Raw genomic sequence first — 24501 nt, 5'->3', positions numbered from 1 at the left:
TAATAGAGCAATTTGAAGAATACACTTACTGACTATTGTCGAGAGTTAAATGAGAAGATTGATAGGCTACCTTCCTCGTGCCTGTGAGCTAAGCAATGTGTTACAGCCTGCAGCTGGTTAGCCTGGCTTTGCAGTTTGAAAGTAGCGGCCAACAACCAGTTTGGCTCGGTCCAAAGTTAAAGAAAATCCAGTTACAAGCATTAGGAAAGCTCTGCTGCCGGCTAAGAAATGTTTCCAGAATGCAACATCCTGTAAAACCACAAGCTGTTGTTCTATGTGTTTACAGATTAAACAAACAAGATGTGTAAGCTTAACTTGTGCTAGTAGGTGTATTTTGTTGGCGAGGGCTAGCCAATGCTTCTCCCTGTTTCCAGTTGTCTGTTCAGCAAAGCAAAATGTCAAACAAACATACTGATCAAAAAAGCCAAAATATTACTGAAGGGGCTGAACACTGTTTGGTTTCACTCGTCGATTAACCGCTACAAATGTAGAAGGAAAATTTACATTTTAAGATTCATAGTAATGTATGTGGGTGTGACTTATTATTTTCTTGACCCTCTGCCTTTATCTCTTCTGTCTGCCTGTTGCTAGGCGGAGGTGTGCGCGGGAACGGTTGCTGAGGTGATTCAGTCGGTGGTGAACGGAGCAGATGGCTGTGTCTTCTGCTTTGGACACTCCAAACTGGGTAAGTCTCACACACATGCACGCAGACTACAAAATCAAAGCATGTGTGGCGTGTGAGTCATCTTCAGTGTGAGAGTGTCTGACCGTCAGTGTGTCAGTCTTTCATTTGGCTGTCTCTCCACTGGCTCTCATCTATCAGAGAGAGAAAGAAGAGGATTAGTGTCTGCTGAAGCTGAAAGCATTCTCAGTCTGCTCCGTCTGTGTTTCTGTCTTCTTTTCTCTCTCCGTAATCCTTCTGAAGCTGTTTTTTAGAGAAGTTGTCTTAAAAAGGGTCAGGACCCCTTTGCTGCACACTGCAAGATGCCTAAACCCACTGGCACAAATAAAGACACACACACACACACACACACACACACACACACACACACACACACACACAGAGATGTTCTTCAACCCTGGGTCAACCCCTTGTTGTGTTTATTCCTCTACATGCGAGCAGCATTACCCTTCTTGGCTTGTGATATTCACATATTATATTCAGTCCCTAAGTCCCCTTTAACTGTTGGCAGTGGACGAAAGCAGAAAATTTAAATGGGGTGGTTCAGCAGGGAACACTTCTGTGTTAACGACCATCCATTTCCTCAAACAAACAGTAATGGATTTCTACGTAAAAACCAACATGCGGAGCGCTGTGTCTTCTCATTGTGCTGCAGGGATTTTATCCCTCGCCAAATCAGTTGTAAAAGTAAACTAATTTATGAATTAGTTTACTTTTAGAAGTATTTTGGTAGTAACGTGTAAGTATTTACATCAAGAGAAATTGCTGAGAAAAGAGACTATGAAAATGAGTCCAGTGGGGCAAGAAGCATGAGCATTAGACAGATTAACTGGAGTTCAGAAAACACCTCAGTTTTGCCTCCATAAAAATAATGTTATATTCTGAACCACTTCATCGGTAAAACTGAAAGTGATCTGTCACGAGGTACTGCAATACCAAATGGAGCCACTATGCCAATATCACCACACTGTCCAGCACTGTTCCTTGGAGTATGGTCCACTGTAAATTAAGGAAAAGGACTAAAAAAGAAGCTCTTAACATATTTGTAGTGTGGTCAACAAGCTCAACTATGAATAATAAAGATGGAAAATAAGACCTAAAATGTAATTTCTGTGTTCTAAATCAGGCTTTTTGGATCTTCACGTCCTCATATATTTTTATACAAAAATGCTAAAGAGTGGGCAGAGCGCAGCCCACTTCTCCATCAAAGAGGACAGCGCAAACAAACAGATGCACATATGATCACCAGAGCTCTAAAGACACAGACCAACATGGTGTACACATCAGACAGACTGTCTCTAGCAATGTTTTGCATCTCACCATGTTTACATGTTGTCATTCAGCTTTCAAATATTGACACCTGGAAATGACTGTCATGATTCATGATGATGATTCATTAACAAACCATTAAAACAAACCTCTGATTGTCAGTGTTTGATGGTGTTGGATGAATTTTATAACTGAACTGTTTTTAGCATTATTACTGAAGGTGCTTTCATATGATCCATCACAGACAGTTTGCACTTTCAATCAATTTTACTGTTCTATTAATGGTGCAGAGGGGCTCTGACATGGCTGGTTTCGGCGTAAATGGCTGCTGCTGTAGCCGCAGATGAGATCATTCTTGCCATGGACCTTAATGAGGCTGGATTATAACAACATTACCTTTTTCCTAATTAAAATGGAGAAAGTAACACAATGAGCATTTATCTTCGGCCCTATGGCCCTTGAATGTAGGCACATATACTCTGACACACACAAGTCTACTCATCTACACACATGCACACTTTCACACAGAGTAACCAGGTTTTAATTGAATAGGGAATTATTTTTTTTAAATGGATGAACTTCAAGAATATAATTGAATGCTCTGATGGATTATGGTATTGGTTATGTGATTATTGGCTTTGGATGGATCATCTTTTAGTAATGAAGAGAGAGAGAGAGAAAGGAGAGAGAGAGAGAGAGAGAGAGAGAGAGAGAGAGAGAGAGAGAGAGAGAGAGAGAGAGAGAGAGAGAGAGAGAGAGAGAGAGTGTATGTGTGTGTCTCTCTCTCGCACTTTCTCAACCTGTTCCCTTTCTCTCTTACAGTCTCTTACAGCCGGGAATATACATCAACTTCACAGAAATGAATACACACACACACACACACACACACACACACACACACACACACACACACACACACACACACACACACACACACACACACACACACACTGCTTCATCCCATGTTAGTCAGTCAGCGAAACAGTCAGCAAGCTGACCGTGTATTGGTCAGCTTTTGTATATGGTCAACTGACCCGGGATTGCTTTTTTTTTGGATACAGCCGATTCCATAATTTAATGTGCTCTTTGACATCATGTTGAGGTCTTATCTGAAAGAGTCTGGTCTTGGTCTTCAATTTCATTCATTTCATTCTATTTTTTAACCGAAAAACAACGTAACGTAACAACGTAACGTAACAACGTAACGTAACAACGTAACGTAACAACATAACAAGGTAAAAACAAAAATGGCTACAAAAAGGCTATAAAACGGACAAAAAACGGCTACAACACAACTACAATTTTTGTTAAATGGCTACAAAATGGCTTTAAAACGGCTATTAAAAAAACAGCTACAAAACGGCCATAACGTACTGTGAACAGCAAAACGTACAACAGCTGTTACGTTGTTGTAAGTAATCATCATCTTGCTGCTTAAAAGGGAAAAATCTGGAGTATTCATGTGCACATTTTCAGGCACTGAACCACACATACGTCTATTCATACAAAGCTCCTTTCTGACTGGCAATCTTTTTTGATGATGTTCATTTAGAGATATCCACCTTTAGTCCAATCACCCTTTCCCTATTTTGTTTTTCTGTCCGCCTCCAGGTAAATCCTACACCATGATTGGCCGTGATGACTCTCTCCAGACTCTGGGAATAATCCCCTGTGCCATCTCTTGGTTGTTTAAACTCATCAACGAGAGGAAGGAGAAAACAGGAGCACGGTTCTCTGTTCGTGTCTCTGCAGTCGAGGTCAGTGTTACTGGCGAGACCTGAATTTACGATATTGTTTGCGCAGTTTCACTTGTGCCATTACTGGTACAGACTTCTAGTTATAGTTGTTGTAACCGGGGTGCTGTTGATCTCGAATCAGACAAAAGTTCACCTAAATATTATTTTTTAACTCTTATTTGCCATCACAAGTAATTACTTCTCTCTGACAAGGTTTTAATAAAGACGGATGTAGGATCGAGTCAGAAAATAAAAGACAATGGGTATATCCCAAGTCTCTCAATTGTCATTTTCTCGCTTGAATCGGAAGTAGTTCTGCGCCGCCGTATTGACGGCCGTCCTAACGCTCTTTTTCTGCTCTGAGAAGCGAGGATCTTGGACAAGCCAGGATTGAAGAGGCACGAGAGCGGCTTCCAGGAAGTGTTTTATTGCTCAACACGCCCCCTTATTGTTCATCAGTTATTTGATTGGACGCTGTAGCTGATCGCTTAGTTTCATACCAAAGTGATCACAGATTTAAGTTATATATTAGATATGTTTTCTGAGTCACCATCTGGTTAAATCAGAATTTCAAAACATACAGGCGTAAATAATGTGCTTCTGTGTGTAGGTTTGGGGGAAAGAGGAGAACCTTAAGGATTTGCTGTCTGAAGTTGCCACAGGCAGCTTACAGGATGGACAGTCACCTGGAGTCTACCTTTTTGAGGACCCCATCTGTGGCATGCAGGTAATGTACAGAAACATTTAAATGCTGCAGCTGAGCATTTGTTTATGAAAGTGACTGCTGTACATTCAATTCAGCAAGTGTGTGTATAAACAGCCTTATGCCTTGGTATCACTATGCTTTACCATTGGTTTATACAGCCTCAGGATTTTCTGTTATTTTAGCTACTGTTTGCATGTGCATGCTTACTTAAGCACACACTCACATTAGACCAGCAGATACAATGTGATAGCTTTAGTATGCTATTAGAGTCAAAACACATCAAGCATCTTTTAAAATACCAGATCCAAAAATAGCTGTTACTTAAAATAGTGTTACACTCCAACGAAATCAAAGAACAACAAGTGCAAAAGACTTAATGACAAAGACAAAAAGGGCAAAACTACAAAACATGTACATTGTTCGATATGAAATAGACAATGAAATTGAGTTTGCTTTAAGGGACATTTTAAAATTCATTGATTGCTAAACAATCCATTTTGATGAGCGTGATTCAGAAAAGAAAAGATTACTTACATGGCACTAATTTCCAAAAACAACTGAGTGACAGAATGTGAGCTGTGTGTTGAGCTGCAGTTTTATGTTTATCGGATCATAGGGTCTGATACAAGAACAGCGGTGTAATCCTTAACTAATCTGACATAATCTCATCGGTAATGATATTCTGCAGTGCCGCGCGCACACACACGCACACGCACACGCACACACACAGACACACACACACACACACACACACACACACACACACACACACACACACAGTGTTTCCTCTCTGTCTCCCATACCTGCAGACCAACTAGTTGATTCTTTATTGGAATATGTCAATCAATCAGTGTATATTTGACACGTCTAGGAAGGTAAATTAAGCCTCAGCTGAGATTTAATTGTACCTTTCCTTTTGTCTGGTTCCTTTTTTTCATATTTTATTTTCCTCACACCCATCTTCCAGCTCCAGAACCAGTCTGAACTGCGTGCTCCGACCCCAGAGAAGGCAGCCTGGTTTCTGGATGCAGCCATAGCAGCTCGCCACAGTAGCCAACGGCCTAACACCACCGAAGAAGAACACAGAAACTCACACATGTTGTTTACATTACACATATACCAATACCGCATGGAAAAGACCGGCAAAGGAGGAAGTAAGTATGATTTGTTTAAATAAATAATAATAAGTAATAGTACAACAATATGAACTTGAATACAACTATAAAACAACAAACAAACAATCACTACTTCTGCCACCGCAGATACAACACTATTTGTAATGTTCAAATCACATCACACATTGCCTGCTGGGAGTTCGACATATGCTAATCATATTAGAATAAAAGCAGCCGCAAACATGCGTTTTACTAATGATATGTTGCTTCACCACGTGGGAGTCAAGGCAAGGAGTGAGTGTACACAACAATGAATGACAGATCAATGTATTATTTTATAGTCACGATGGATAAATAGTGCACAAACCTGTCATGATCCTGAAATAGATTCAATAGATAGTCAAATCACACACATGCGTATATATCCGTGCAGGCAATGAGGACATTTGAGATACATTTGAGAGGACATTTGACATAAACACCTTATGTGGGAACACAACATGTCTTCAATTGTGTTCACATAATTACTTTTAATACATTTTTCAGTGTGTATACCTTTAGAGAACAACGTTTTCTGTTATATTACAACACAAGGTGCAAGCATTGGTCATGTTAGTGTACCTTATTGTGCTATATTGAGTACTACATTGAATAGTTTTCAAACAGAAATTGTTTTTTTTGTTGTTGTTGATCTAGAGAAGGGCACAATCAGTTTGTATCTGTTCCCCTTCCCCTCGTCAGTCTTTCTGCTCCCATATTTGACACATTTTCTCACTTTGCAAGTGTCAGGAGGTCGCAGTCGCCTCCACCTGCTGGACTTGGGCAGTTGTGATCTCAAAGTTCTTGGAGGAGGAGGGGGAGGAGGAGGAGGAGGAGAAGGAGAAGGCGGAGGAGGAGGCGGTACCGGCAGTGAGAACTCTTTGCCCAGTTCAGCCCCTCTGTGCCTTTCTCTATCTGCCCTCGGCAACGTGATCCTGGCTCTGGTCAACGGGAGCAAGCACATCCCATACAAGTAAGGTGGTGTGTGCAGGTGTATGTATGAGGCAAGGATAGGAGAGGAGAGGCGAGGAGACATGAGCAAAGATGCTTTCAATAAAGTAAGGAAAAGAAATTGAGGTAGAAAATAATTTGGAGAAAGAAGTGTGGAGATGTGAAAAAAGGGGAAAGCAGTATGTTTTGAGGAGGGGAGGAAGAGAGGAAAGTAGACGAGAGATCTCTTAAGTTGCTTTAGGATTGAGGGAGTTAGTGCTATAAACAACAACAGCTGTTGTTACATATTCATCATATTCATTTTGCTGGTTAACTGACTGCCAATGAGAGCAAAGGAGAGAGAGAGAGAGAGCGGAGAAAAAAAAAGACAACACAAACAGAGACTGAATTCAGACTAAAACAGTACTAGAATACAAATATATGTCTCATGGGGAAAAACTCTAATGACTGTAGTAATGTTTGGCATGCCCAGGCAATGTCCAGGTATTGGAGCAAACTGTACCATGTCCTCATTTTACCTCGTCTTCCCACCTTCCCTCTTGCTCTTCTCCTCAAGGGCTTTGTAGCTCTGTGCATCTTCCCGGGTTAATTAAATCACAAGCTTTTGCATTTACATTGCAAAACAACCTGCTACCTAACACTTAAGCTGCAAGCAAAGCTGTGCCGAGTGTGGTTTGGCACTGATGACTCAGAGTGGTGTCGGATTGTCAGGGGATTTGGACTGATTTAGCAAAGTATGCAGTGTTACTGCCACTTCTCTAGAACCAAGGATCAACATAACGGTCACCACAGAATCACAAAGGACTGAACAAAGGCTTTGGAGCATACGTGGATGTCAGTGGTGATCGTGGATAACTTATAACACATTTCATAGCAATCCATCCAGTAGTTAACAGAAACCCCAAGTGCCAACATCATGGTAGCGCTATAGTTGAAAACTCACAGTATCACCAAAGTCATAGGTTTCATCATCTGCCGATCATGAATGTCGTTTCAGATTTTCATGGCGATTCCTCGTATCGTTTGCTGAGATATTTTAGTCTGGTCTAAATAAATGGTCCAATCAGCTGACCAACTGTCTCCCCGTCAGACAGTTACAAACAAGTCTGTCCTGTGATGTGAAAGTATTGGCAGAAATGACTAAACAAAAAATGTGTAGAAGTCTTTTTGGAGTCCAAGAAATCTGCTTCCATTCTTTCATCACAGCTGGGCCAGTCTCCCAGTGGTTCAATACTTTTGGCATGAAACGAAGCATCTCAGTGTGAAGCCAGACAGACTGGAGTTTTATGCTCATGTAGATTTAAAGGCTCTTCTCACATTCACACAACCTAATCCTTTCTAATCAGGGACTGTCTCCAGCTCCTTGTCCTAAATCCGACCACTTCCATCTGATTTGTTGTCATCTGATCTCTCTCCTGGCAAAGGCCCTCTCCAGTCATACAGCTCCCTAAATCTTTCCACTGAAACCCAACTGTGCAGGGACACAGTCAGTCTATAATCCAATATCCTATTTGACCTTTGCAATTACTAATATAAGACATATAAGCATATAAATTTCAGCATATTTCAGGATAGTCTTTAATTTATGAGCTCAGTCATACAGAAGTATACAATCTGTAAGTAAATGTGTTTTTAATGTGTCTTCTTTATGTGTGCTGCTCAATGTTAGTATCCTGTAAAATGGGGATCGAGGAATTTAGATGCTTCTTTCAATATAGGCTAGTTTTAATCAAAGCAAGCCTTCACTGGTAAAAAAAAAAAAAAAAGAATAAAAAGGTAATTCAAATTAAGCAGAGACTGGGAGATTGTATCGTCAACGTCCCCAGCACTTGAATTAACATGCATATGAATACTTCATGAGTCATGAATTTACTTGCATTATTCTCTGGGAGAAATATCGAGATAGAGAAAGATCTAGCTGGGAGAGAGATGAGGGTTTGTTGAGGCAAACAGAGAGAAGAGAGGATAGAGAGGAGGTCAAGATTGGAGTGTATACATACTTGTGTGAGTATCTGTGAGGATGTGAATGTACACATATGTGTGTTAGACATGCCTGCAGGCTGTGTTTTTAGAGAAGGGGGACAGCAGCGTGAGATATTAGGCCACAGAGGAGCTTTACTCACCATCAGCCTGCAGGCCTCTGCGAGCACACACACACTCACGCACGCACACACTCACGCACACGCACGCACACACACACACACACACACACACAATGAATGATTGCAGTAGCCCACCCAGAAGAAAGTCGTTTCTTTAACACACAGTCTACTTTTACTCCCATCTGCTAGCATAATCTCTCTGGGAGTTAGATCATCTCCCAATATTAGACTACATAATATCCAGAGTGCTTCTTGTAAGACTGTTAGCTTCAGCCTTGAATAGCAGACCTTCATGTGTTTAAGCAGCGCTGATCAATAGACATAATCAATAATTACCATTAACTTTGCCTCGTTTCCTTTTTATGAATATGCTAGCCAAGTGTAGTGTCATCTTTTAAATCCAGTTTGTGTGTGGGTGCACCGCTAGAAAATCAACTGGTTGTGTCACGTGTGTGTACCTGTGTGTGTGCGTTTAGAGCTCACATCTTGGCATGTGTCTGTTACCAGGGACAGCAAGCTGACCATGTTGCTAAGGGAGTCGCTAGGCAACATGAATTGCAGGACCACCATGATTGCGCACATCTCCGCCTCACCCAGAGACTTCTCAGAAACCCTGTCCTCCATCCAGATTGCTTCCCGTGTGCTCCGAATGAAAAAGAAGAAAACTAAAGTCACTGTGGTGAGTTTTAGTCAAATCTCTACGCTTCATAAAAAAATGGGATCTCAAAGTCTCATAAAACTACAGTTGTAGGTACATTAAGTTCAGCCTGTGTGCACCGCAAGTGCTGCTGTTACCCTCTCTTACCTATAAATGTTCATGCTCACTTATTTCAAAATTGTTTAGCTGAAGAAAAAGGGGAATGGGGTTTAGGAGTCTAAAAATATCAATATAGCTGAAGTAATTAAATACATGAAATTGTCAGTCTGTGATGGAAATGAAATAGAAATGAAAGTTCTTATCTTAAATCTGTTACTTGGCTAAGCTGCATGTCCAGGATCTGTCATGTCATCGCTTTCTCTCTCTTTGCAATCTTTCCCATCTCTCTCCGGTGTGAACTGTCAATTAAAAAGGGAAAAAAAAGAAATCCTGCCCTGCAAATCTAAAAAGGGAATATTTCTCTCTCACCACCAACTCTGCTCCTTGCTTGCTCGTCTCTATCTCTCCTCAGCAATATACGTCCAGCTCCTCTGGAGGAGAGAGCTCCTGCGAGGAGGGTCGCATGCGTCGGCCGACCCATCTGCGACCTTTCCACAACCGCGGTGACACCGACTCGGACCTTCCGCTGTTGCGACTGTCGAGTGACCCTGACGAATATTCGAGCAGCGAGCAATCGTGTGACACCGTGATCTACGTGGGCCCGAACGGGGCTGCAGTGTCAGATAGAGAGCTGACGGACAACGAGGGACCACCAGAATTTGTACCAATTATTCCTGCTTTGCTTCGAGCTAAAAAGTCAGAGCAGCATCAAACACAAAGTCAAAGTCAGGTGGCTGGATCCCAGAACAAGGTCATTCAAATACATTTACTTCTTGTAAATATTGTATTTTGTTTAGACAGTCAGCAGTTACCAAATAATATTTGATGCAAAGCAGCTCACTCACATCTTCATGATTTCTGTTCCAACAGGTGCAGTCTCAGCCAGAAGACCAACCCAGTGTCTCGTCCCAGCCTCAGCCTCCGCCCTCCCAGTCACTGCTCGGGCAGCCCTTGGCCCCCGTCCCAGAGGAAGGAGCCGAGTGCCTGAAATGCAACACCTTTGCTGAGCTGCAGGAGAGACTGGACTGCATTGATGGCAGCGAGGAGGTGATTTGAGTTTTGTTTTGCCATTTTTTATTATTTGTAAGAAATAACTAAAAATAGCACAGAGAGATGCTGTATTTAAGTTTGATGGCTTCTTTGACAAGTTAAACACTATCTATTAGAATGGATTTTCTTGTTATTTATCTGCTTTGTATTTTCCGCATGTACTCTGCGTAACCTTTTGCTTGCTGTCACAGCTCGTGTTTGTGAGGGTGATTTTCTGTCCCTTTCAATAAACATATGCTTCCAACTGTGTTACATTACTTTACTATTGTTAAAGTATTTTGTAGAGAAACTGTTTGAATTTCTCATTTTCATTCATTCTGTCCTTTGTTCAGGTGACAAAGTTCCCCTTTGAAGAAATCCCAGCAAGCAAACAAGGTGCCAAACAAGAGCCATGTCCATCTTCAGCTGTCCCAAGCTCAGCTCCTTCTGCGCCGGACTCTGCTGCTGTGTTGGATACAGAAACTAAAACAGGTTAACTAATTGTTTCCATAGCCAATACATAAATGTTTTTCTTATTAATCTGTGACCACAAACTGGCTTTGAAGAGTCCTGTAACTCAGCATTAAGTCCAGTTCCTTTTTATCGTGTCGAGGATTTAGAAAACATTGTCCTGTCCAATATCCCACAGACTCTGCATGTGCTGTAGGTGGTGCAGTGCAGTTCTCCTCCTCAGCAGCAACAGCCTCCAGGAGGAGGACCAATGACCAGCAGCTGCAGGAGATCAAGGAGGTGGTGGAAGAGGCAGAGCTGGCTCAGACAATGATCCACAACCTGGCACAGAGTTCTGGTTCCCCCATCGTTACTAGTACTAGGAGTGTTACAGGAAGCAGCAGCATCACCTCTAACCCCCTACAAAGGGCTAAGAGCTCCATGCATGACTGGTAAGTAGGAGTTATAAATGATTGGTGGGAATTTTATTTTTCATACATTGCCATTCGCCATTGAAAGGTTCGGACTTTAATTGAGAAGCTGTCTCTTTTATTATCTCTCTAAATAGCCGCGAGAGTCTGAATGGGGGCAGTAACAGTGAGGGAAAGACCCGGCCATTAGGATCACCGCGCCTCGGCATCGCTAGTCTGACCAAAACCTCGGAATACAGGTAAGGTACACATGTATATCTCGGTATGTGTGGACAATAATGTTGACTGTGGACTTTAGTTCTAATGAAAACAACATTTGTAAGATGTCTTAAAAACACAAAGTCAAAAAATAATTAAAATGTGTACTAGTACTATAGCAGCAGTGAGCAGCAATCAAGCAGTTGCATGTTGACTAATAAATGTCTAAATGTGTAAGAAGGCAGCAGCGCTAAAGACCTGCTCATAATGTTTGATCCTTGTATTGCTCCTCAGGCCTCCGTCCTCTCCGTCCCAGCGGTGTAAAGTCTACACCCAGAAGTGTGTGATGCCGACAACACCCCCCTTGTCCTCACACACTCTAGCTCAAGACGGACAGGCCACAGACGCTTTGACTTCAGACAGTATGCTCCTTTCTACATGTTTCTACTTTAGAATGGAGTACTGTATTGGTACTGCTTGAGTCTTAACGTTGTACGAACAGCCTGTTATTGGGAGTCTTTAAACGCATCTCCTTCTGACAGGCAATGTTGCGGTTTTATGCCAAACGTCAATAACAGACTCTACGTAAATGAAACGGTTTATCATTAAACTAACCAGTATTTCCAAATTGGAATCATAGTGTGAAGCCAATCTCCTTATATTCTGCACTTGGAAAACAAAATGAATTATAATGCCAAGTATGTGTTTTTGATTTTGCAGACAGTTTGGCTGCAGACAGCGGCCGATCCTCAGAGTCCATGCTGTCCAGGACTTCTCCTGTGGGCATGAGCCCCCAAGTCCGAGAGCCAGCTCAGTCTCTGTCTGCCAGCCTGGGATCAGCAGAGACACTCTGTGACGATGAAGTACCACCGATTCCCCTGGACACACACAGGGACGGTGAGTTAAACTAAAATATTGCTACAAGCAAAGGAGGTTGAGATGCAAAAAAAGGTCATATGACTTATACACAAAGAAAAACAATTATGAAATGAATATGAACAGGTAGGAAACTATCAACATTTCCACAAATGTGGTAACCTCGTTCTCAAACTCCATTTGTAGCCTCAGGACCAGCATCTTGTGTAGGAACAGTTGGGCTTCTCTCATTTGGGGAGGATGAACTGGTGTATACTGTAGCTTCTGGAGGTGAGGAAGACCTTGATGTTATAGTTCTTATAGAGACTCAAAGACTCACCTGTCGTTCAACGAGCATCATCAGCTTCAAAAGTGACTGTTGCTCCTTCACTGCCCTTGCTTCAGGCTCTCAAGCATCCTGCTGCATCAGTACTGCCGAGGATGGAGCTGTGGAGGATTATCAAATGTCTGCAGGTCCTGCACCAACCTCAGGAGTTACGGATGTTGCTGCCATGGCAGAGGTTAGTATGATTGACTCAATTTTCATTCACAGAGACTAAGCTCATTTGGCATGTCCAAATGTGTCCCAAACTAACTGTTCACACATATGGCTGATTTGATAATATTAGAGCCAAAACCAAAAATTCACCGTAACAAGGCCAAGGGGCTAGGGTTGTGGGGCCAACATGGCTGCCACTTACAATCTTATGCAATTCATCGTTTACAGTTCTTAATTCATAGTGTATCATTATGTAAATCATTGTTTTGGGAATTTCAAGATGTTATACCCACTTTAATTGTGTCCTGTTGTAGGTGGCCATGGCCAAGCTGCGAATAGAGGGTGAAGCCTTTTCCACAGTGATGTCGAACTGTGGTTCACCCATCTCCTCCTGGATGAGTGATTTGAGCATGGGCAGTGAAGCTGACCAGTCTCTCCACAGCTTCAGTCAGTCCCAGAGCCAGCAAGGGGAGGCCCTGGCTGAACCTGAACCCAACCAGAGCCTTTCGTTAGGATTGGATGGTCTGGGTTGTTATGCTAACGATGGCACTCTGAGAAGGGGGAGTCTGGAGGGAGAGGTGGTGCTGTCAGAAAATGGTGGTAACAAGGCTACTGCAACCAAAGACAGGCTGAGGAAACTGCCTCCATCCATGGCTAAAACTAACATCCAAATTTTGGCAGGACCAAGTAACCTCTCCCCTTTCAAGACCACCATCAGTGTGCACTCATGTGTGGCTGTCAAACCCATGGCTCTACAGGAACCAACCATCCTCTCTTCACCTACAAGGACAAGCTTAATGAAAGACTCAGGCAAATATAATGCACCACTTTTAGCTTCTATTTCCAGTGAGATGAGCTTTGAAGACCCCTGGTTGAAGCGTGTTGTGGAGGAGGGGAGATGCAGGGAACTTGTATATGAAGTGAAGTCAGAGAAGAGAGACATGGAGCATTCAAGATGTCAGACGGGAACTGCGATGGGAGATCACCGGATCTTCAGCAGGGATGGTAAGCGGGGTTGGACTGGGATAATACATCAGACTGTAAATCTTAACATCAGGCCAGGCCATGTCAATCTCCACACATTCACAATACACCAAAATATACTGCAACTGCGTCATTGAAATAGCAGTAAAATACTTTTTAACTGTAATACTATGCAAGAATAGTGCCTTAAATAACAGGCTTTTTTTTATTTTCAAGAGTTTGGCACTTCCATAATTACTACAAGAAGGAATTTTCTTTTCCTCAGAGCTCTGACTGGACTTCTGTTGATCATTATAAAACTCTGGTATCTCTGCGTAAGAGAGGGTATACCCACCTGACAGAATAGAGCAGGCCTTTATTTTCAATATCTAAAAGCATAGACTTAGCCTAATCAGCGTGCCGATAGACACTCCAGGCCTGATGCTAAGAAACAGGGAAATGTTGTTTGAAAGTCAAAGATAGCTAGGATCCTTAAATTCAGGCAATGCTTTTTGACATTTGTTATTCTTTCATAACCAGGTGGGGATTATGGCAGCTCTAGTTCAGGTGGTGAGATTGTGTCGTCTTCAGACTCCTTCAAGAGAGAGGTGGATGGCTGTGAGATGGTGGCAATTGTTGCCCAGGGAGAATGTCTGACGGGTATCTACAGCTCAGACATCCACCGCACTGCCAGTCTTCCCCGCGGCTGGCACCGTCTCAACCGCCATGACGGCTTGGACAATGGAAATGAGTATCGTAATCTTGGTGTCACCACTTCAACTCCGTGCAGTCCTCGAGCCACACTTGACCGCCGGGGATCAACTGGAAAACTAAGCTTTTTCTCCCACAAGAAGGGGGGAATACCACCACTACCACCGATACGGAAGTCCAGCCTCGACCAGCGGAACAGGGCAGCCAGCCTTCTCCACCAACCCAGCCACGGAGTGTCATTGCCGGGCATCTCGGCAGATGATGCAGCAAACAACAGACAACGAGGCTCCAGCATTGACAGCAGCAGACTCTTCAGCGCCAAGTTGGAACAGCTTGCAAACAGGACCAACTCTCTGGGTCGGGTCCACAGCTCCCACAGTGGTTCCCACCACTACGACTGCTTCTCTCTGGAGAGAGGTGGGAGCCTGAGAGGGGGAGAAGGAGAAGTGAGGGGGGACAGCACTATGCCTCGTACTGGGCGCAGTCTCACCCGTGCTGGATCAGCATCTTCTCCCACTGGAAACATCAGCAGCCCCAGTTTCAGTGCCAGTCTCGGTCCAAGCAGCGCACCACAGTCACCTGCAAAAACCAGCGGCCAGTCAAAGATCTCAGCAGTCAGTAAGCTGCTGATGACCAGCAGTCCCAAAACCAGGAGTCTGTCTGCATCCAGCACCAAGACTCTGAGCTTCTCCACCAAATCTTTAAGCCAAGCTTCCAGCCGCAGCTCCAGTCTTCCTCCTAATGGAAAGGTAGGAACACATATTTCTTTACTGTGAAATAACACACTTTTAACAACAATAAACTACATGACTCAGCTTATCAGAAAAAACTAGACAAACAACTCAGTTTTAACAACATCAGCAGACAAAAGCAAATAACTCAATAAATGCAAGTAATCCAAGTCATCATGGCATCCGTTTCTCCTTACATCCACCTCAGCAATGTATCTGTTTCCTCAGCCCCAGAGCTCAGTCCAGGGCCCTCTGCAGCAGCAGACACCCTCCCCTGGATCCTGGTCTACTCAGTCTTTAAGCCGCAGTCGAGGGGGGAGCCTGGCTGCCAAGCTGCCTCTCCGGGCTGTCAATGGTCGAATCTCAGAGCTCCTCCAGGGAAGTGCAGGCCCTCGTTCCAGAAATCATGCTCAAGGCGGTGGCACGGATCCAGCAGAGGAAAGAGGAGTCAGCGCATCAAGGTTAATCAGTTATATTTTATTTCTTTTTCCATTTTAGGTATTTAGTAAGACACCCTAAACAAAGACCATTCAGAAGGGACTATATATATATTGAGTTCATTACAAGACAATAACTATGATGCAGTGACAGTTTCTAGGCAGTAGCAGTACAGACACCATGTATATGATATGAAGGAATATCATCAATAACAGCATGAGTAACAGAATTTCTACGATGCATGTTGCAAAATATGCACTTCAACTTCCATCAGGGTCGTCACGCCCCCTGCTCAAATGTGCATTATTAACTAAAACAGCTAAAATGGGTTCATGGGTTAAACTCTTTTATCCTATTTTCAGTGGTGGAGGAACTGGAGCAGGAAGCGTTGGTGGTAATGGTGGTGGTGCTGGTGGTGGCAGTGGAGGTGGTCCGGTTGAGGAGAAGATAGCAGTAGTTCAAACGCTGCCCTCACCCTACAGCAAGATCACAGCTCCCAGAAAAGCACACCGATGCAGCAGCGGCCATGCTAGTGACAACAGGTATGACCTCAATTTCACTGAGAAATGTCAAAATCATTTTTTTCTGCTGCTTAAAAACATTACATTTTTTATTTTACCTTCAACTGTGATTTTATTCTGCCTCTAACAGCAGCGTACTAAGTGGCGAGCTCCCCCCTGCCATGGGGAAAACAGCTTTGTTTTATCACAGTGGAGGCAGCAGTGGCTATGAGAGCATGCTGAGAGACAGCAGCGAGAACACAGGAAGCACCTCCTCCGCTCAGGACTCTGTCAGCGAGCACAGCTCAGCCACCACCTCCTCCAGACGGAGCTCCAAGAGCAGCAAGAAGAGCAGGAGCAACACAGGTCACAATCAAATCTAGTTTCTAAATATTGCTTAAATTACGTTGTCATTTAATTGGATTAAGGAGTAGACAAGAAAGGCATACAACATTTTGGAGATCAGCTTAATTCTGGTTATGAGGGAAAGGTTTAGCATTTGCCTTAATCGGTGGAGCTACAGCACTCCTTAATTTAGAAATGTCAAAGCTATGAGTGCGATCTCAATTAAACTTGACTTTCATGAACCCACAAACACCCTGAAGCAACAAGAACACAAGTCTACAAAATCAAATGAGAAACTGACTCATGAATGAATAATTAACTTCTCAATCAGTGAACACAATCTTAATGCCACACGTACAGATAACCACTATTATTGAGTTGATTCTGTCCTCAATATGTATTTTTTTTACTATAGCTTTCTTTTAGAGTTGAAACACATGCAAAATAATCTTTGTATTGTGAAATCTATAGAGGTAAAAGCCTTGATAAGTTGCGATCAGAAGACTGCTGTGGCTTTTTGAAAACAAAAAAACAGCAAAGAAATGGACAACAACAATAAATACCTCTATGAGGAAAATCCATTGTTGAAAAAAGCGAAATAAGAAAGCAATGAACGGGTCAGAGAAAAGTGAACGAAGCTGTGGCTGCAGAAGGAGTTAGCAGGTATGAAAGGTGACCCTGACCATCCATCTGTGAAATGGTGAAAGGAATCTTCTGGTGTGGGCTGTAATGAATATATATTCACCAGAACAGTGCACAGAGAAGCTGCTAATGTGCCCGACAAATTACACTCTCCTGGTTAACCATGAGAATGGATATGTGCATAAAATCTGATTGGACAAAGGCAGTTCTTCCTGGTGTGTCTCTGATTATAATTTAAATTGGAGTAACCCTTTTCATACATGAGTATTCAGCCTCGCCTTCTGTCACGCAGCATAAAGTCTGGATTAAATCACATTTTGCTTAAAACCACAAACGAGAGCATTCACTGTCAAATCCCTGTTTGTTGCACATGTTCAAGATGGAAACAACGATTCTGTCCAAATTCAGGCGAACAGAATCAATAGGAAGAAGAGACGTGCCACAGACTGAGGCAATGTGTGAAGATGTTAGTGCGGCTGAAATTTCAATCAAATCTCCAGTTGACTCTCCCATCGTGTTTGATTTCTATTAGATTAGATTCATTAACTATCTAAAAAATATATCATTCCGAGTCTCTACCTCCCCCCATCTTTTTTCATCTATTCTTCTCCCACATTTGTCCAACTTTCTCGCCTTGCACCTTCTCCACCCTGCAGACCCTTATTCTTTCTCTGTCCTTTTAAAATCTGCTTCCTGCTACATAATGAAATACTAATGTCTCTGCTTGACCTTCCTGTGCCACAATGAGACAAAAAGACAGCTGCAACTTTATTAAAATTACCACTCTCTCCCTCTTCTGTCTCACACACACACTTTACCTCTCACTTCCTCGTGAATCAGATAACTCTCCTTCCTGCATGGCTGGCAATTTCTATGCAAAGCATGTGTGCATGTATGAATGTGTGTGTTCTTTCTAGAGTGGGCAGATTAGAGGGTGACCTGCTGTTCTTATCTGTGAGCTTCATGAACAGAGACTAAACTTTGTCTCTGCCTTCACACTCGATCATCTGTTTCTAGTTCCCTTTCTGCTTTTTCTATCACTCGATGCTTTTGATTTTGTCCTTTCCTGTTGCCTCTCTCCAGTTGTTGTTGTTGTTGTTGTTGTTGTTGTTGTTGTTGTTGTTGTCTCTACTACCCATGATCTCTTTCCTCATCTTACACTATTATTATTTTATATCTATGCCCTGTCTTCCTCTGTGAGTTATTCAAAGCAAAGGGTGAAGAAGTAGGGGTTCTGTATTGGGTGCAAGGATACTCAGGTTGTTCTGTACATGGCTATACAGTATTAACGCATGCGTAGCTGAAAACTTTTTTGTTCTTGTACCTTTACATTTTCATCCTGAATGGTCCTTTGTTACCACTAAGCCATGTAAGCCATTGTGTTAAATTAAAGACAGTTTGACATTTCGCAAAATATGCTTCCTTGCAGAGTTCGATGGTATGAAAGCAAATCAATGTCCAAATCCGCCAGCACAAATGAGATGCACGCACGCGAGTCTGTAGAGGTCCCGCGCGTGCAACCTTAAACAGCCGTGCACGCAAATTACTTTTGCAAGTGCTTTCACATCACTCTGCGCAGAAAATCTCTGCTCACACAAGCAAAATGAAAGCCCGCGAGGACAAACCCGTGCTGTGAGGGCGAGGAGCTTCCCCTGGAGCTTCTATCACTGCTCTTCTGCATCTTTCACCCGCTCTCCACTCGTGTTTTTGTTCTTCTTTTTGACATTAAGAGAGCGGACCCACTCACCATTGTATCACTAAATGTTAGATGTTTTTCATCTTCCTCTCGGACAAAAGCAAAAAAGTGTACTTCTGAATCACATGCAATTATTTTAATGGTATAAACTAGATAGAGAATAAAATCATGACCAATATTTGGCAATAAAGAAACGTTGGTTAGCCAATTAATTCAGAAGAACATGTTGATCTGGTAATTTAATTCAGTATCAAGCTAGGCCATGCTAAAAAAGTTTGAGTGGTGTAGCGGCACACTGGTTCATGGTTGAAATGGCTATTTGGTCAGTTGACGGAGAGAGTTTCCCTTTAAATTTGATGAAGACGAGCCACTGAAAAAATCCACAACATTCTTCAATGCATCACTTGCAGAAACATTTAAGAAAGACATATTTTGAACATGTATTGAGCCGTGTTAGAATAAGCACTCAAGAAATGAATAAGTCGCTTTGTGATAAACTTTGTTGTTGCGTAACACTCTATTTTGTCCTCATCCTATTTTCAGGGCTGCAGCGTCGTCGTCTGATTCCAGCACTGACTTTGGACTCTTCGTCCACCTCACCTTCTCACCGCTCCTCCAAACAGGCCATCACCTCTTCTTCCTCCTCCTCGTCCAGCCCAGGTGCATGCTGGGTAGATGGTCCACTGGGGCCCCCGACTCCCTCAAACCTCCGTGGCACGACTGCAACGACAGAAACCTTTGAGATCAAGGTCTATGAGATAGATGATGTGGAGCGACTGCAGAAGAGAAGAGACAAAGGAGGAGTCAAGGTGAGAGAGAGATTACAGGCGGCTGAATCGCGGGTGAAGGAAAGGGAAAGAGAAACAAACCTGATCCACTTTAACAAGAACAAGTTCCAACTGGAACACAATTAGGATTTGGGGATTCAGTTTTTAAAGTGTATTCATTTCATTCTGAAATATAATTTACACTACAGCTTTCCCTATAATATCGTGGATGTCAATATTCAGATAGGTCTGGAATTAACCTCGGGTTGTTTTCCCCAGCTGTACAGGGAAAAACTATGTGACTGTGAGAATTACAATCATGGCCGGTACAAATAAGATTGAAATTCAACAATCACCACAGGCAAAATAATCTCATTCACATACAGAGGGGAAAGAGGGAGAAGAGAGTGTAACAGTGTCGGAGTGTATTTGTAAATGAAAGAGAGTTCAAATAAGGCGTGTAAGGGTTAAAAAAAAAAGAAAGAAAAGGAAAGTGTGTGGGGAGAATGTACGTTATGGTGGTAGCGTGAAGGAGACCGAGGAACGGCTGTGTGGAGAAAATGAAGGAAGGTGGAGAGCCAAAGAGCCGTGAAAGAGGCCCAGAGGGCAGGAGCCATATTGTACTGATGTCAAGGAAAATGATTTGATGAATAATACTTGTGGGACACACTAAAAAGCAATAAGTGTTCTTCTGTCGGACGCTGCTGCTACAGGAGAACGAGAGAAAAAAGATGTGAGTTACTGTGTTGTACGAGAAAAAATATGAATTAATATTAGCACTGTGTTCTGTATGAATAGTGAGCTTTTCTTTTAAATAAATCTACTATTTCTCTGTGTTACTTAATTCAATAGCAGAATACAGAGTTTTACTCTGTAACTTGTGAAATCATTGCAAATTAATGCATGGTGCAGGCTTTTAGGGTTCCACTCCTAAACCTTTATGTATTCAGGGGAAGGAGCGAGGGTGGGAGAGAGAAACCATGCAATATAGATTTTCCCTACAGCAGGCCTTAAGAAAGCCACTTAACCCCCGACTGCTCCAGTGAAGCTGCTCAGTGTCCGAAAGCACTCGGCTGGGTTCACACTGAAGGGTCGATGAGGTGTGAATGTATGCAACGGTGTGAATGTTAAGCTGGCTGAGTTGTGTTTCCCAACAGTGTCCTCCAGATAAATAAAAGCTGAATAAAATCCATATCTGCCTCTCTGTCTTCTCTCTGTGTGTGTCTGCCAGGAGGTGGTGTGCGGCAGCGCCAAGCTCCGTCTGTTGGAACACCGTCAGCAGAGAATCAGTGAAGTCAGAGCCAAGTACCAGTGTCTGAAAAAGGAGCTGGAACAAACCAAGCAGCACCTGATGCTGGAGCCGCACAAATGGACCACCGAGTGTAAGTAGGGCTCTGACACATCAGGGAGTGTGTATGTGTGTGCCTGATCATGTATTCATGGCTTTGTTAAAAAAAAAACAATTGTTTACATCCATTCCTTTAAATACATATTTTGCTTCCTAAAAAGAAAGTATTTAAAAGGTGGAGTGTGTAGAATTTGCCAAGCGTGTAAAGGAGAACGGTGACTAAAGCGGAAACATGAATGGCTCTCTTGGCCAGCTCCAAATGTAGATATACACTGCTAACGATAACACAATTTTTATTTTGAATTGACTATACACTGAAGACAGCATGCTTTTTAATAATATATTTAATTCCTGCAAATAAATCCCCCTAAGTGATACACACTGGAACAGCAGGGCTCTCGTGAACTAGATCTAGTATCTTTGGATGCACAAAGCCACAATCCTACATAGTAGGATCAATGGATCCCTGGCTTTTGGTCAAGAAGTAAAAAATAAAATATCACCAGACTTTAAAATGTGTTGTATACTCATATACAGTGCATTGTTTTAGCAAAGTGTGTCATCTTTATATCTGTCTGTCTGTCCATTTTCAGTTGAGCTACAACAGGCCTACGAAGTAGACTCCCTGGAGTATTTGGTGGCTCTGGAGACAGTGACAGACAAACTGGAGACCCGAGTCAACTTCTGCAAATCCCACCTCATGATGATCACCTGCTTCGACGTGTCCTCGAGACATCGGTAGACAGATGGAGGGATGGAGAGCTGGAGAGGCCGGCACACAGCTGGACGCAATTAGATGACAACCTTTGGACCATATGCCCACCGATTAATCAAAAACCTTTACAAAATATCTCCTACACAAATACATCTCATCAGATGACTGGATAATTGCAAGGAGGGATCGACCACTCAATCCTGCATGTCATCCGTAAGTCTCCTCCAGATGGTAGTAGGCAGATAGACAAGTGGACGGAGAGATGGAGGGATGAAATGGCGAATGGAGATAGATATTTAACAAGCTGACAGACAGATGAGTCTTTATTTTTGTCTTGGGGCTTGAAAACAAACCTCAGACACAGATACTGAACAGCATCTAATGAAGAGGCCACTTTGAATAAGATGAATGAAGCTGGGCAAAGAGGCACGCAGTCGATTCTGAGAGGAAACATCAAACATAACCAAGAGAACCTGGGTTTCCAGAGATTCAGAATAATTACACCGCTCAGACAACTCTTAGACTGAGACGAACATTTAGGAATGTGGAGAGGAAAGGAGTGGAAAGTCAAACATAAACTGCCCATTTTTTAAACGAAGAAGGATAAAGAAAAGGTGCAGGAGAGAAGATGAACAATTTCTCATCTCCCATCATTTTAGAAGAGCACTTTTTAGAGTTCAAATACAGAGTGCTGATGACAGAATGGCCTGGTATTGTTGTGCATTTAATAAAAGAGACTGACCAAGAGAAAAGCAGGATGACAAAGTAAAAATGATTTAGATAAGTGCCTTGTGAACATTTCAACAATACCAAGACCAATTCTCTTTCTCTCTGAATTTGTGTACATGTAGTAAGTATGGTGCTAGCATAGAAAAAAAACACAAAAGATCATCGTCCCCTGGGGAATCTTTGAATTTATAGCCATTTCTGTTTTACTGTGGGTCAATGTTTCACTATATCATAAACAAACTAATACCGTATGTTTGAATGGTCTTTGGTACACCGATGAGAGATGAGACTAGATTCAAACAAAATTTAAAAAAGTCCTCTGTAAAAGAAGCAAATTGTTGCAGGGACCAAATATCTAATTTGACCCAATTTGAAAAACGTAAATGACTTTTCAAGAACACAAGAGTAATGTGTTTAAACAAAGATAAGGCCATGTTTTTGACTTTACCCACAAACAGAGCACCTGAATCTGAGCATCTGAATTTTGATCCTCTGGGGCATACATACAGCATGTTTCTCCTGATACAGATGTGATGGCTTTTTCATGTCCATAAAGCAAGGAAACGTCTGAGTCACACAGGGAGTTGAAATATAAAAGTGTTTTCTCTGATCCATCGATTGACTCGACTGTCAGACTGTCTGTTATTTGTATCTGTGTTGTTCTGCTCTATTACAAAAGAAACTGAATGATTTGTCAATGTGTGTGTTTTATATTAATGTATCATTTTTTATTTGAGTACAATGGGACCATGTAGAGACTATGTATGATAGTAAGAGAATCAAAGTAGGTTAAAGAGTTGTTGAAGAATAAATTGTGAGGAACGGTGTTAAATGTTTTTTAAAGATTTGTATTATTGGAACACAGTAGTGAATTTAGCCTGGAAATACTCACATGGGAGTACAGTTATTCTATTAAAAAGGGGCACATACACAATAAAGGAACAATACAAAAATATATACTATAAAAGGAATGAAACAGAACTAATGAAAGAAAAGGATAATGGCCAAATTAAGATGCATAGATCTCTGCCTAGTTCCATTTTTGTTTTGGACGGATAGCAACTCTTAAGATTTGTTAATATTATCTATGGTGCTTGAGATGTTTATGATCTAAATGTTTGTACAAATATAAATATATGAAAGAGCCTGTTTCCTTCTGAAATACAGAACAAAACCCTTTGAATGCTTCTTATACATTGCTGTCATCACATGTCTGTTGTTCACCATTCTCCCCTCTGAATGTCTTCTGCCCAGCAAGCAGAGAGCATCATGGGAGATTCTGTTTGTTGTTTGAGAGTTAAAGAGAGGAATAGACACCGACTGTAATGATAGTGGTATGATTTGTCAAAAGTGTTGAAGTGATGCATTTATCTTTATCTTAAAAGAGAAAACTCAGTTTTGATCCTTTCCACTGGATTGACAGAAACAAAATGGTTTGATTTTCTCATGACTGTGTAAAGAGGTAACAGTCATTCATTTCATTTGGTTTGCACGTGACAGCAACAAGATAATAGTAATAACAATAAGCCCAGAAACTGAGATGCTTTAGACAGACTGGACCTAAGAAGTGTTTTCACAGCAGCCCTGTGACACCTCTGAACGCTCCTTGTTTTCATCTCCCAGTTCCCCGTGCCAGTCATGAATGAAGGTTTATTTATTTCCACTTTGGAGAGCAGAGTCCATTATTAATGTTCTTATTTATTTACATTATGATCTGAAAACGTTACTATGCATTTAAGGAAAAGAAAATAATGACTGTACATACTTTGCTGAGCCCATGTCATATATAAATATGTATACTGTACACATATCATATATACGCTCATTTTTATTTTATATATTTTCTGTTGATTTGGTTTGCTCCTGTTGTTCCTGTTGGAGATTTTAATGCGCTTTGGGTTTCCTAAAACATTCACTTTCAGGGTAGTTATGTGGCTCCACATCAGAATTAAAAATGATGGTAAATTTTTACATATGAAGCAGAAAGCAGTGTTTTAAGTGAAATCCTTTGATTCTACAGTACTAACTACAGCCAAGTGTCATTAGCAGTGGATGTTTTGGGAACCCCAACCTCTGGATGGGCTGAATGGCCTGTAC

General features: G+C 42.0%; 1 protein-coding gene across 1 annotated transcript in view; it reads left to right on the top strand.

Moving 5' to 3' along the window:
* Positions 1 to 24214, top strand: part of kif26ba (kinesin family member 26Ba) — a 77397-nt gene extending 53183 nt beyond the window's left edge. Inside the window, exons 7-29 of the mRNA XM_068592786.1 lie at positions 592 to 685; positions 3563 to 3708; positions 4298 to 4414; positions 5361 to 5547; positions 6292 to 6520; positions 9108 to 9279; positions 9770 to 10108; positions 10228 to 10404; positions 10740 to 10878; positions 11036 to 11288; positions 11405 to 11506; positions 11760 to 11887; positions 12186 to 12362; positions 12528 to 12611; positions 12726 to 12841; positions 13134 to 13824; positions 14323 to 15242; positions 15453 to 15685; positions 16025 to 16204; positions 16314 to 16528; positions 19389 to 19654; positions 20844 to 20994; positions 21554 to 24214. Coding sequence (XP_068448887.1) covers positions 592 to 685; positions 3563 to 3708; positions 4298 to 4414; positions 5361 to 5547; positions 6292 to 6520; positions 9108 to 9279; positions 9770 to 10108; positions 10228 to 10404; positions 10740 to 10878; positions 11036 to 11288; positions 11405 to 11506; positions 11760 to 11887; positions 12186 to 12362; positions 12528 to 12611; positions 12726 to 12841; positions 13134 to 13824; positions 14323 to 15242; positions 15453 to 15685; positions 16025 to 16204; positions 16314 to 16528; positions 19389 to 19654; positions 20844 to 20994; positions 21554 to 21702 — 5265 coding nt within the window. The 3' untranslated portion in view covers positions 21703 to 24214. The remainder of the gene's footprint in view (positions 1 to 591; positions 686 to 3562; positions 3709 to 4297; positions 4415 to 5360; positions 5548 to 6291; positions 6521 to 9107; positions 9280 to 9769; positions 10109 to 10227; positions 10405 to 10739; positions 10879 to 11035; positions 11289 to 11404; positions 11507 to 11759; positions 11888 to 12185; positions 12363 to 12527; positions 12612 to 12725; positions 12842 to 13133; positions 13825 to 14322; positions 15243 to 15452; positions 15686 to 16024; positions 16205 to 16313; positions 16529 to 19388; positions 19655 to 20843; positions 20995 to 21553) is intronic.
* Positions 24215 to 24501: the final 287 nt, after the last annotated feature.

This window comes from Clinocottus analis, unplaced genomic scaffold (assembly GCF_023055335.1).
Source record: "Clinocottus analis isolate CAN_PGR_092001 unplaced genomic scaffold, fCliAna1.0.p SCAF_1, whole genome shotgun sequence".
In the NCBI taxonomy this organism is placed as follows: Eukaryota; Metazoa; Chordata; class Actinopteri; order Perciformes; family Cottidae; genus Clinocottus; species Clinocottus analis.
The sequence above is the reverse complement of the archived record's forward strand: the minus strand, read 5'-3'. Positions and strand labels throughout refer to the sequence as shown.